The 13,217-nt window shown below is 39.3% G+C and overlaps 1 protein-coding gene across 4 annotated transcripts in view; it reads right to left on the bottom strand.

Annotated features, from left to right (window-relative positions):
• Positions 1 to 13,217, bottom strand: part of atxn10 (ataxin 10) — a 219,435-nt gene that overhangs the window by 134,789 nt on the left and 71,429 nt on the right. For all 4 annotated transcript variants that reach the window (XM_063059674.1, XM_063059673.1, XM_063059675.1 and 1 more), the window contains exons 8-9: positions 6,616 to 6,724; positions 4,915 to 5,084 (exon numbers count right to left, since the gene is read on the bottom strand). In XM_063059674.1, the coding sequence (XP_062915744.1) occupies positions 4,915 to 5,084; positions 6,616 to 6,724 (279 nt within the window). The remainder of the gene's footprint in view (positions 1 to 4,914; positions 5,085 to 6,615; positions 6,725 to 13,217) is intronic.

The raw sequence follows: 13,217 nt of genomic DNA, 5'->3' as shown, positions 1-13,217 counted from the left end.
TTAGTTACACAAAACATAATCATATTCAACACACCTGTTGAAGGTAATAAAATTAATGGGATCAAAACATCAGCCAGCCCAACATTTTAAGATTAAGGTTGTGAAATTTACAGGCAAAGAAAGACATTTCTGTTTGTTAAAACACATTAAAGGTCAGAGGAACTTTGTTTCATTTGGTTGTATACATGTACAGTCAGATGACAACAAACTTAGCTTAGGTGACAATAAACTTGACCAATAACCTCTACATGTTAACAGGCTTCACGATTGATACGTAGAAATTAATTTTCTGGTTTGTAGAAATTAATTTTCTGGTTTGCAGAAAACTCTCTAGTTTGCTTCAAAATATTATACAGGTTGAGATCTGCTCACTAGTTCAAAAATAACATGACAAATTTCATGCTCTAATTTGAAAGGTCATATTCTCTCGAGTTCAGAATATTGAAAGGTGCTTTCTCATTAAAATAAAAAAAATTCTCAAAAAATTCAACAGGTTAAACACAGGGTTGATGCAGCCCCCAACTAAGGCAATTAGGATAAGGAGCAAAAGTCTCAAAAATAATGTCATCCTACGAACACTGTAATAAGAAGGAAGCTACTTCACCCAGCAGGGAGTAATTTTTTGGAATTCTCTTCTCAAAAGGATAATGGAGCTTCAGTCATCATGGAATATAAGCAGGGTAGAAAGTGATACATTATTAGATGTTAGGCATCAAAAGAAATGGATGCTAGTGAAGTAAAGTACTGTTAAAGTAATAAATCTTCCATGATCTAATTGAATCATGGAGCATGAACATGGAGCTGAATAGATATTTCTGCTTTTTTGTTCATATGTTTTTATGAAATGTTACCTCTGTTTCCTCTTCTTCAGTTACTACTTGACTTGCTGAGTATTTCTAGAATTTTCTGTTTTTATTTCAGGTTTCCCGACCCTGCAGTTTCCTCTCCCATTTCATTTCCATACATAACAGCTTTACTTCTGAATTCAAAACTTCAATGCAAACCTCATTCCAATTATAGTTATTACTGGGTTACAAGTGGATCACATTCTATCTTAGAAACATAGAAAACCTACAGCACAATACAGGCCCTTCGGCTCACAATGCTGTGCCAAACATGTAATTCTTTGGAAATTACCTAGGGTTACCCATAGCCCTCTACTTTTCTAAGCTCCATGTACCTATCCAGAAGTCTCTTAAAAGACCCTATCATTTCTGCCTCCACCACCGTCACTGGCAGCCCATTCCACACACTCACCATTCTTTGACAAAAAATTTACCCCAATATCTCCTCTGTACCTACTTCCAAGCACCTTAAAATTGTGCCCTCTCATGTTAGCCATTTCAGCCCTGGAAAAAAGCCTCTGACTATCCACACGATCAATGTCTCTCATCATCTTAAACACCTCTATCAGGTCACCTCTCATCCTGTGCCTCTCCAAGGAGAAAAGACCGAGCTCACTCAACCTATTCTCATAAGGCATGCTCCCCAATCTAGGCAACATCCTTGTAAATCTCCTTGGCACCCTTTCTATAGTTTCCACATCCTTCCTGTAGTGAGGTGACCAGAACTGAGCACAGTACTCCAAGTGGGGTCTGACCAGGGTCCTATAAAGCTGTAACATTACCTCTTGGCTCTTAAACTCAATCCCACAGTTGATGAAAGCCAATGCACCGTATGCCTTCTTAACCATGGAGTCAACCTGCGCAGCAGCTTTAAGTGTCCTATGGACTTGGACCGTAAGATCCCTCTGATCCTCCACAATGCCAAAAGTCTTACCATTAACACTATATTCTGCCATCATATTTGACCTATCAAAATGAACCACCTTACACTTTTCTGGGTTGAACTCCATCTGCCACTGCTCAGCCCAGTTCTGCATCCTATCAATGTCCCACTGTAGCCTCTGACAGCCCTCCACACTATCCTCAACACCCCTAACTTTCGTGTCATCAGCAAATTTACTAACCCATTCCTCCACTTCTTCATCCAGGTCATTTATAAAAATCACAAAGAGAAGGGGTCCCAGAACAGATCCCTGAGGCACACCACTAGTCCCGACCTCCATACAGAATATAACCTGTCCACAACCACTCTTTGCCTTCTGTGGGCAAGCCAATTCTGGATCCACAAGGCAAGGTCCCCTTGGATTCCATGCCTCTTTACTTTCTCAATAAGCCTTGCATGGGTACCTTATCAAATGCATAATCCATATACACCACATCTTCACATCTACAAAAAATGTGTTTGGTCACAACCTCAAAAATCCAATCAGGCTCGTAAGGCACAACCTGCCTTTAACAAAGCCATGCTGACTATTCCTAATCATATTATTCCTCTCCAAATGTTCATACATCCTGCCTCTCAGGATCTTTTCCATCAACTTACCAACCACTGAGATAAGACTCACTGGTCTATAACTTGCTGGGCTATCTCTGCTCCTTTCTTGAATAAGGGAACAACGTTTGCAACCCTCCAATCCTCTGGAACCTCTCCCATCCCCATTGATTATCTTGTCAGTAATTTATTACAAACTTAAGGAACTCTCTCCCTGAGGTGTTGTGTTTTCCAGCCTCACAAAAAAGCATGTTTGAAGAAATAATATTATGGCAAAAGGTTGTTCTAAAAGGATTTGTACCAGTTATATAATCAATATCAATTGTTCAACCAAACTGAGAACGTTTAAAATACCTGAAAATTATCATGTATCACCCCCACCCCTGCATGGGGATCTCCTCTACTGCAGGCAGATATTTACTTTATTTTCTGAAACTCCATCTTCCTAGTCTATGAATCTTTTAACCAACCTTTCTATTGTTCTAATTACCTCCAATGGACTGGAATCAAAAAGGACCATAACCATAAATTGCAATTGCACGCCTGAAGCAAAGTATTACTTGTGCATGCGGCTTTCCCAACAAAAAGCTTTTATAATTGACTAGTTACAAGAAAATAGAATACAGCATATTAGAACGAGTGCCTAATGCGGGAATGAAATGAAAATATTTACCCATCTGAGAAAGACCTACTGATTTAAAAAGTTTGCAGAAAAGCACATATAGAACAGAGGACTTAGTAAAAAGACATACCTGTAACTACTGAACAATTCAGTGATCTGCAAACTTAGCTTCATCCCAAGCCATTGCCTCTATTTAATATTTTCATCACCAGTCCTTTGCTTGTTAATCTACTTTTGCTCCTTGTCTTACAATGCCCTGAATATAAATTTCTTTATCCTTGATGTACCGTATCAGATTGAATGCAAGAATGTGGCAAGTGTGCATGTGGCCAATCACTGATGCAGTGCCTCATGTGAGGAGGACTCTCTTTTGCGCGCAGGCTATTGAGTACGCAAGTTTTTTGTCGTGGCAGACCTGGCTTGTAGCTCCCACACTGTAAGCTGCTCAGTATATACTGTTACTAACATAATTCTGTAAAAATATTTGATCATACTACTCCATTGCCGCATTTGCCTGTGGAAATGTAACATTTTGGCGAAAAGAATCAAACTAGAATGGCCTCTCTACTCCAAACACACAATTAATTTTGAGCCATTCAAATCCAAGTCAAGCTTTGGTGTTTCCTACCACAGATGCTTTGTATATATTATAATCCTGGCATCTTACAACACTGCCGTCTGATTTCCCCAACAACAATGATTAATATCCATAACTCCCGAACCCTGGAATTTCTTCCATAAACGCCTATTTCCATTCTTCTTCATTTAAGATAGTTTTCAAAATTCTCTCTTTGACTAATCTTTTGGGCATTAAAATGCAATATCGTTAAAATAACCCATGAAAGAATGATCAAGGTTACAATTTCACCAAAGGTGTGAAATAATGGATTGAAAAGTGCCCAGTTTAATTTCAGTTGTATTATACTCTCCATGTTAATTGCAGTGATTTAAAAAAAATTAATGCAAGAAGAGATTACAATACACCATTCTTCTGTAAGTAAATTGGAAACACAATTTTGACTACTCCTTTAGGCCATAGTTCTCAATCACATGTGCATTTGTTTAATACAAAAGCCCAAATCTAAAGGAGGAATTATCTGTAAATGAGTCAGTGATTCAAACTTGCAGCAATTATTTGATGACAATATTGTATTTACAAGACTATATAGGCATCCGTTAGTCTCGTGAGACCATGGATTTGCACCTTGGAAGATTTCCAGGGCGCAGGCCTGCGCAAGGTTGTATGGAAGACTGGCAGTTGCCCATGCTACAAGTCTCCCCTCTGCATGCCGCTGATGTTGTCCAAGGGAACGGCACTAGGGCTGATACAACCTGGCACCGGTGTTGTCGCAGAGCAATGTATGGTTAAGACTATATATATTTGAATTTATTATGGGATCATTGTTTTCCCTTCTGGTAATGCTTGCATCACATATTTTCAAGAAATCCACAACTTTGTTCTTTAACTGACTGTACAAAAAGGTAGAGTTTTTTGCTCTTTATTCTTATTTGCAAAGTAGCCAATTATAGCTTCAATAACTGTGAACATCTATATCAACAGAAATCAAAACTGACACCTAGGACAGTCACTTCTTTATTAAACAATACTGTTACTATCTTTCATCCAATAAAGCAAAACTATAAAGTCAACGAGATAATGAACTATTCAATCACCAGCTTGGAAAGAAATATAATCTCATGATGGAGAGCAACAGTTTACCAAGAGGTTTTCTCAATTAGCATTCGGATTTCAAAGGATTTAAAGGGTTTAAGGGTTCACCTTCAGCAAACTTAAATATTTTAAGTAATACTGTATACATTATTCCATTATGATTGAGATTATCCTACTTGTAAATTTCGTGCAAAGCTTCACAGATCTGAAGTTACGGCCTCCATTGTAGTTGAATAGATAGCCTTTTTTCAATAAGTTAAATGCTCAAATTAAAAGTTCTCACCTTTTCTTGGTTTTCCTTGTTGTTGTAGCAAAGATTTCCAATCAAATGGATGAGATGAGCTTTAAATCCAACAGCTGGATGAGTGGCTTGACTGGCAAGTGATAATGACTGGGATGCAGTAAAAATATTTCTGCTTTGCTTTCCTGCAAGGTGGGTTTCATACAAAAGTTCTGAAACAGGAAATTACATTCAAGAAAAATATATATTAATATCTAAGGCTATTTAAAAGAATCACCACATTTTTATACATGGTATCACCTATATCCCTAACCAACTAGCCTAACTAGCAGTCTTTTTCATTGCTCTTGTACTCTTTTACAATTTGTTACAACTATTAATTTGTGAATTTCATGCCTCAACCACTCAAGTCTAACTTTTTTTTTGATGTGCTATAATAACTCTCAAGCTTTACTTACTAATAGAACTCAGTTCTTACAAATATAAAAATTAGGAGCAGGAGCAGGCCACTCAACTCTTCAAGCAAGAATGTCTGCTTAATTAATATCGTGATGTACTATCTACTCTCCTTGGGATTGTCAATCAAATCCCTTCTCACTCTAATAGACTCACAGCAGATACAAGCCTTATCCGTACAATCTTTCTTCAGAAGACAGCATAAGCATTCTAGATATTAGTTTTGTAAACCTTCCCTGAACAGCTTCCAACATATTGTCATTCTTGTTTAAGTAAGGAAACCAGTACTCTGAATATTGCCTCACCAATGCTTTATCTAACTGAAGCAGAATCTCTTTGCATTTACATTTAGTTCCCCTAGTAGTAAATAATAACAAGCTGTTACCTTGCATAACGACTTGCTGTACAGCACACTTTTGCAAATGGTGCATTAGGACACCACTCCATTTTGGAACACCACAAACTTTTGTCATTTAAATAATATGCTTTGAAATTTGTAGTCTTAATTCTTTACAAAGTATACTAAGTACCTCTTCTACCTCAGATTCATGTTTTTTTGGCGCTAATTTTGTTGTCGTGTAATCTGGGCAATTTTGTTTACTAATCTTGCCATAATTAAAAAAATATATATATTTGCCCCTGATACTTCTCTTTTTTTTCTTTCCTATTCTGCTGAAACAATTAGATGGGAGCTTCTGTTCTTCAATTATTTAGATTTATCTCAACTGTTTGTCCCACTATGCACCAAGGTAAGTAGTGCCTCCTTCCTTTATTTGAACAGTCTAAAACCAATTTGAGGAATAACCCAATTTAGTCATCGGCTCCTGGACTAGCTTCACTCGACTGTGCATTGAACTGACTCCACAGCTGTCAACTAATTTTTGGGGACTTTGTGGTTCACTTATTTATTGTTTGCATGACTTGTTCTTTTTTCGCACATTGGATACTTGCTGGTCTTTGTTGTGTGGGGTTTTTCATGAATTCTATTGAGTTTCTTTCTTATGTAGCTGCCTGCAAGAAGAGGAATCCCAAGGTTGTATATGATATACATACTTCGATAATAAATGTGATGAAGGTTGTAAGAAGGGAAAAAATTCAGACAGCAAAGATACTGAATGATTTATTCTTCTGTACACAGAACATCTTTTATTATTTTATTTCAAAATCTAGCCCAATATTATCCATAGCTTATAATGTAATTGTCTCATAACCACCCTGAAAAGATTCTTAACTTGAAATACCTTTCTAAAGCAATTTATAGGAAGTAGCTTTCTTTTTTGCACTTACTAACAGTATTCTCCACCAGACCAGGTGAATTCTGCAAAAAGCTGAATTTTTCATGGTTTGAGGTTGTTTCACAGAGGATATCAAGAAGCCTGATCACAACAAGAGCCTCCTATGACAAAAGGAAATCAAAAGGCAGATTGTAAAGGCCAGAAATTATCCACTGAGAGGAAGTCTAAGTTAATAAAAGCAAATACAGATTCAGAAGCATCATTTTATAGTGAAATAAATGTTCTATGACATGTTTAGCAGATACAAAGACAAAATACAATGAATACTAGAAATAGAAAATATTGGAATTAGATAATAATGCATCAAATTGGAGAGAAAACAAGTCAACACTTTAGGTTAAGGACACCATCAACACTGGAAACAGGACATGATTTGAGATTTAGAGAAAGACAAACTGTTTCAATAAGATTCAATACAAGTTTAAGAAAATCAATTTGACTTGGCATGTTAAAATTTCCAGACTCAACAATCAGATAATGACTCTGTTATTCATTATTGCCTCCAAGCCCAGACTTTGATTTGTTACTTTTCCATTTATCATCTGTTTTTCCCTACATCGTTAACCCTTCTATCACATAATCATACCTCCATTCTAACACTATTAGTAGAGTCATAGAAAAGTACAGCATAGAAACAGGCCCTTCAGCCCATCTAGTCCATACCGAATCATTACACTGTCTACTCCCATCGACCTGCATCAAGATCATGACCCTTCACACCCCTACTATCCATGTACCTATCCAAACTTCTCTTAAACATTGAAATTGAGCTCAAATACACCACTTGTGCTGGTACTCTCACAACCCGCTGAGCGAAGAAGTTTCTCCTCATAAGCCCCTTAAACTTTTCACCTTTCAACCTTAACCCATGACCTCTGGTTGTAGTCCCACCCAACCTCCATGGAAAAAGCCTGCCTGCATTTACCCCATCTATAGCTCTCATAATTTTGTATACCTCAATCAAATCTTCCCACAATCTTCTACATTTCCAGAAATAGTCCTAATCTATTCAATCTTTCCTTATAACTCAGGTCCTCCACACCAGGCAATATCCTTATAAATTTTCTCTGTGCTCTTTCAACTTTATTTACTTCTTTCTTGTAGGCAAGTGCCTAAAACTGCAGACAGTACTCCAAATTACTCTCAACAACGTCTTATACTTCAACATAACATTCCATCTCCTGTACTCAGTATTTTGATCTATGAAGGCCAATATGACAAAAGTTTTTATTACCCTATCTACCTGTGATGCCATTTTCAATGAATTATGGACATGTATTCCCAGATCCCTTTGCTCTACAGCACTGCTCAGTGCTCTACCGCTCATGGTGTAAGACCTACCCTGGTTGGTATTACCGAAGTGTAACACCTTGTCATTTTTCAGCCCATTTTTCTAGTTGGTCCAGGTCCTACTGCAAGCTATGGTAGTCCTCTTCGCTGTCTACTAAACCCCCAATCTTGGAGTCATCTGCAAATTATCATCCAGATCGTTGATATCATCCAGATCGTTGATATAGATGACGAACGACAATGGACCCAGCACTGATCACTGCGGCACTCCACTAGTCACAGAGGCAACCATCTACTACCACTATCTGGCTTCTCCCACAGAGCTAATGTCTAATCCAATTTATTATCTCATCTTGAATGCCAAGCAACCGAACCTTCTTGACCAATCTCCTATGTGGGACCTTGTCAAATGCCTTGTTAAATTCCATGTAGACAATGTCCACTGCCCTGCCTTCATCAACTCTCTTGGTAGCTTCCTTGAAAAAAATCTACAAGATTGGTTAGACAGAACCTACCATGCACAAAGTCAAGCTAACTATCCTTAATCAGTCCATGTCACTCCAAATACTTATATATTTGGCTCCTTAGAATACATTCCAATAACTTTCCCACCACTGATGTCAGACTCACTGGCCTATACTTTCCTGGCTTATTTTTAGAGCCTTTCTTAAATAGCAGAACAATATTGGATGTCCTCCAATCCTCTGGTACTTCTCCTGTCGCTAAGGATGATTTAACTATCTGGGCTAGGGGCCATGCAATTTTTGCACTTGTATCCCACAAGTTCTGAGGGAACACCTTGTCAGGCCCTGGGGATTTATCCACACTGATTTGTCTCAAGACAGCAAACACCTCCTCCTCTGTAATTTGTGTAGGGTCCATGAAGTCGATGCTGCTTTGTCTCACATCTATAACTTTGTATCCATCTCCTGAGTAAATACAGATGCAAAAAATTCATTCTAGATCACCCCCACCCCATTTTCTTTGGCTCTTTTAACCTTCCTGTTCTTTCATACTCACTCCATCTCTGAATCTCAAGAATTATTTTGTCACAAAACTTCCAGTTCTGTGATCAACACACACAAGATGCTAAAGGAACTCAGCAGGTCAGGCAGCATCTATCGAGGGGAATAAACAGTTGACATATTCCCTAGTCCTGATCTCCTTATTTTCATTTAGGACATCCAATCCCTACACACTTCCATCCCCCATTAGGAAGGCCTAAAGACTCTCTGCTTCTATCTGGACAACAGACCTAACCAGTTCTCCTCCACCACCACTGTTTCATCTCGTGGAACAGATTTACACCCTCGACAATTTCTTTCTTGGCTCCTCCCATCTTCTCCAAACCCATGGTATAGCCATGGGGACTCACATAGGCCCCAGATATGCTTGGCTCTTGTTGGCTAAGTGGAACAGTCCATGTTGAAAACCTGGATTGGTAACACTCTCCAACTCTTTCTCTTCTCCATTGATGACTGCATTTGAGCTGCTTCCTGCACCCATGCTGATCTAATCAATTTTGCCTCCAACTTCCACTCAAGTTTACTTGGTCCCTCTCTGACACCCCTCTCCCCTTTCTTGATCTCTCTGCCTCCAACTCCAGAGATAGACTATCTACCGACATCTTTTACAAAATCACTGACTTTCAGTTATATTGGCAATATTATCTTTCCACCCTATCACTTGAAAAAATACTATGCCCTTCTCTCAGTTGTTCCGACCCTGCCATATCTGTTCCGACGATGAGGCTTCCATTCTAGAAATCCGAGATTTTCAAAAATGGAATTCACTTCCACGACCATTATGCTGCCCTCAGCAGCATCTCCTCCATTTCCCACACATCTGCCCTCACCCACTATCATAACACTGATAGTGCTTCCTTGTCCTTACTTAACACCCCACTAGCATCTATATTGAGCACATCATTCTCCATAATATCCGCCATTCCAATGGAATCCTACTACTAGACACATCTTCCCAACCCCACCTTTTTGCTTTCTTTACGGATCTTTCTCCACGTTATTAACTTGTCCACTCATCCCTCCTCACTGATTTCTCTTGGCACTTATTCCTGTGAAGTGTCAACTGCTGCACCTGCTCCTACACCTCCTTCCTCACCACCATTCAGGGCACCAAACTCTCCTTCCAGGGGAGGCAACACTTCACTGTGCATCTGTTGGGGTCATCGATTATATCTGGTACTCTTGGAGTGGTTTCCTCTACATCAGTGAGACCCAAAGCAGATTGAGCTCCACTATGTCAAGCACCTTTGCTCTGTCCACCACAAAAGGCAGGATCTTCTGATGGCCACCATTTCAATTAAACTTCCTATTTCCTTACTGACAGGTCTGTCCTCGACTGCCACAATGAGACCAAACTTAGGTTGGTGAAGCCCCACCTCATATTCCATAGGGGTAGCCTCCAATCTGGTGGCATAAACATCAATTTCTCAAATTACTCCATCCACTTAGTTTCCCCAAGCTCTTCTCCTTTTCCATTCCCCATTCTGGTTACCCTCTCACTCCATCTCCTCCCCCACCCTCATGAGGTTCTCCTCCTCCTCTTTATTCCATGATTCACAGTCCCTCCTGCTTCTGAGTGTTACCTCTTCTATCTGTTACCTGTCAAGCTTTTTACATCATCACCATCCACTTTCTCAATTATTATGTCAGCTTGTACTCCTTTCTCCTCCCCCATCTTCTTATTCTGGCTTCTGTCCCCTTCTTTTCCAATCCTGATGAAGAGTCTTGGCCCAAAACATGGAGTGTTTAGTCCCCTCTACAGATGCTGCATAACCTGCTGAGGCTCCTCTAGCATTTTGTGTGAGTTGGTTAAGAATTCCAGCATCTGCAGAAACTTTTGTGTTAGTTATGTGACGATATACAGTATATAACTTTGAAGTAATATAACTTTGAAGTGCATTAACTTTCATCAACATAATTGAATAACAAGACTATCCATTTCTTTCAAATTCAGAAAGAAAGCAAACTGAAATAAGTTTTCTTCTGAAATGATCATTGATAATTTAGGATAAAATTGATTTAATGTTTTTAAAAATTCTACACCAATTACAGTTTCTTAAGAGACTGAAGTAACCACACATTGTGGTGCAGGCAGGAAGGCGTAAAAATAATTCATGTGGGTTTAAACGATTTCTAGGTATAGAGGAATCACATTATTATATAATTTGCAAAGATAGTAACAAGATTACTAGCGATTAATAGTTCTCTCACAACCACAGGTAGTACTGGTATATCTGGAAACAATTTCTGTGAGCACTGAAGGCATCTATTCATTTCCTTACTGGCCTCACCAGTATAAACCTTCCCAATTCTTCATAGGCCCAAGAAATCAACTAGTCAGTTACAAATTTAGGGGAAAAGGAAATTCAGTGCTGTATATCAGACCAAATAAATGTGACAGATAAATGTTAAGATCCTGATATAACCTTACCCTCCACAGAGTGAATCTGTACTGGTAGATAAAAAAGGGGGCCTTTTGCAAAGACAATAGTTCAGTGTAGGCCAGAGAAGGGTATATAAAGGTTACTGAACGAGTTATGGAGCATAGCAACGAGTTCTTGAACTCACCGTGATAACTATCTAGCACACACACACACACATGAATCCGACACTAATCCTCACATTCCAATCAACTTTTGTCATCTGTATAACAGGGATGATTTACTGTGACCTGCTAAGCTTCCAAACCACATGACTATGGGTAGTAGAAACGAACCAGAGCACCGAGTGTAAGCCCCGTGGTCAAGGGGATAACACGCAAGTCTACGTTGGCGATACTGAACTGCATTACTGGAGTGGTCAGACTGCACCTTTGCAAGTTGTGCTAATATGCCGCTCACCTTAACATTAATAAAAAAAAACATTCATCCAATTGTGTCTTTGTGTCTATTCAATCTCCAGTTCATATCCACCTTGGCAAACCATCCTGGCAAAACATCTGCAGATTTCCTCATGTTTTCATTTTTCCTTCATTCTTAAAAAAAAGTGTGTATATATCCAATCTGTCAATATTAGGTAAAAACTCACATTTCCCCACATTATATGCCATCTGCTAAATTTTAGCCCACCTTTATCCCTCGCAGCAGTTCTCCTTCACAACCTACAGCCACCTATTTTGAGCAAAGTTGATTGCAATTTTTTATATTACTGAGGTCTAGCACTGATCCAAATGTACTCAGATGGTAATCCTTGTTATCCTGAAAATGATCCATTCATTCCAACTCTGTTTACTGTTAGTTAGTGATCAATCCTCTCTTCAGTCTACTATATTATTCCAAAACTGTTACATACTGCACAAGCTCTCAGAGGGCAGAGCAAAGTCAAGATGGCGCTACTTTGCTTGCATCTTCGGAAACAGCTCTATTTCTATCTTTGATATCTCTTTCTTTTCCTTTTCAAGGTTATTTTGAAGACCCTGATCTGGAGTTACACGTTAACTTTGGTTCTTTGCAGAATGGGACCCACTCTCAGGACCTCAGGACCGGCGGTTTTTTGGTATCCTAAGGACGCGGCCTGGACGACTAGTGCACCTTCAGGGTGCCGGATTTTGGTGGTTCTGGAAATGGGCTGATCCAAGGCTGGTGCCCTGACTGATGTGTCGCGGGAGAATATGGAACATTGGGAGCAGTGGGTTAGCTCTGGCTTTGTTTCCAGAGACCTGAGCCTTTCCAGGGCCGATTCTCTCAGCGCAGAGCTCGGAAAAAGCAACACAACAGACTTTTAACATCATAAATCAGCAAGTTGTTTGTTATGTCTCCCCTCTCGCTGTGACATGGGGAAACCTCTTTTTCCCTTATTATGGCAAGAGAGAGAGCCTGTGGTATGTCGAATTACTGGGTGAACGAGTAGTCTTTGGGGTACTACAAGTCTGTGTCTTTATTGATGCTTTGCTGCACGCTTGAGTGCTCAGTGGAGGGTGCCGATGTTTTTTTGCTGGTGGGGGAGGGGAGAGTCATTGCCTTGCTGCTGCTTGTGCATGGGGGGTGGAACTGACTTTGGGGTTCTAACATTTAACTGTCATTCATTCTTTTTGGCACTCCTCTGTTCTTGTGGATGTTTGCGAAGAATAAGAATTTCAGGATGTATATTGCATACATTTCTCTGACATTATATGTACCTATTGAACCTATTGAAGCTCTTAGCCCATTGAACATCTTAACATACTACATCTACTGGTTCTCCCTCAAGGAAAGATAGTACCTTGCTTTGGTAAATTGAGGCTTAAGGAGAATAGAAATGGCATTTTCCAAGTGTTGGTATTGAGACCACTGCCTTTTAA

Source organism: Mobula hypostoma, chromosome 9 (genome assembly GCF_963921235.1).
Source record: "Mobula hypostoma chromosome 9, sMobHyp1.1, whole genome shotgun sequence".
Classification (NCBI taxonomy): Eukaryota; Metazoa; Chordata; class Chondrichthyes; order Myliobatiformes; family Myliobatidae; genus Mobula; species Mobula hypostoma.
This window is presented reverse-complemented; position numbering and strand designations above follow the sequence as displayed.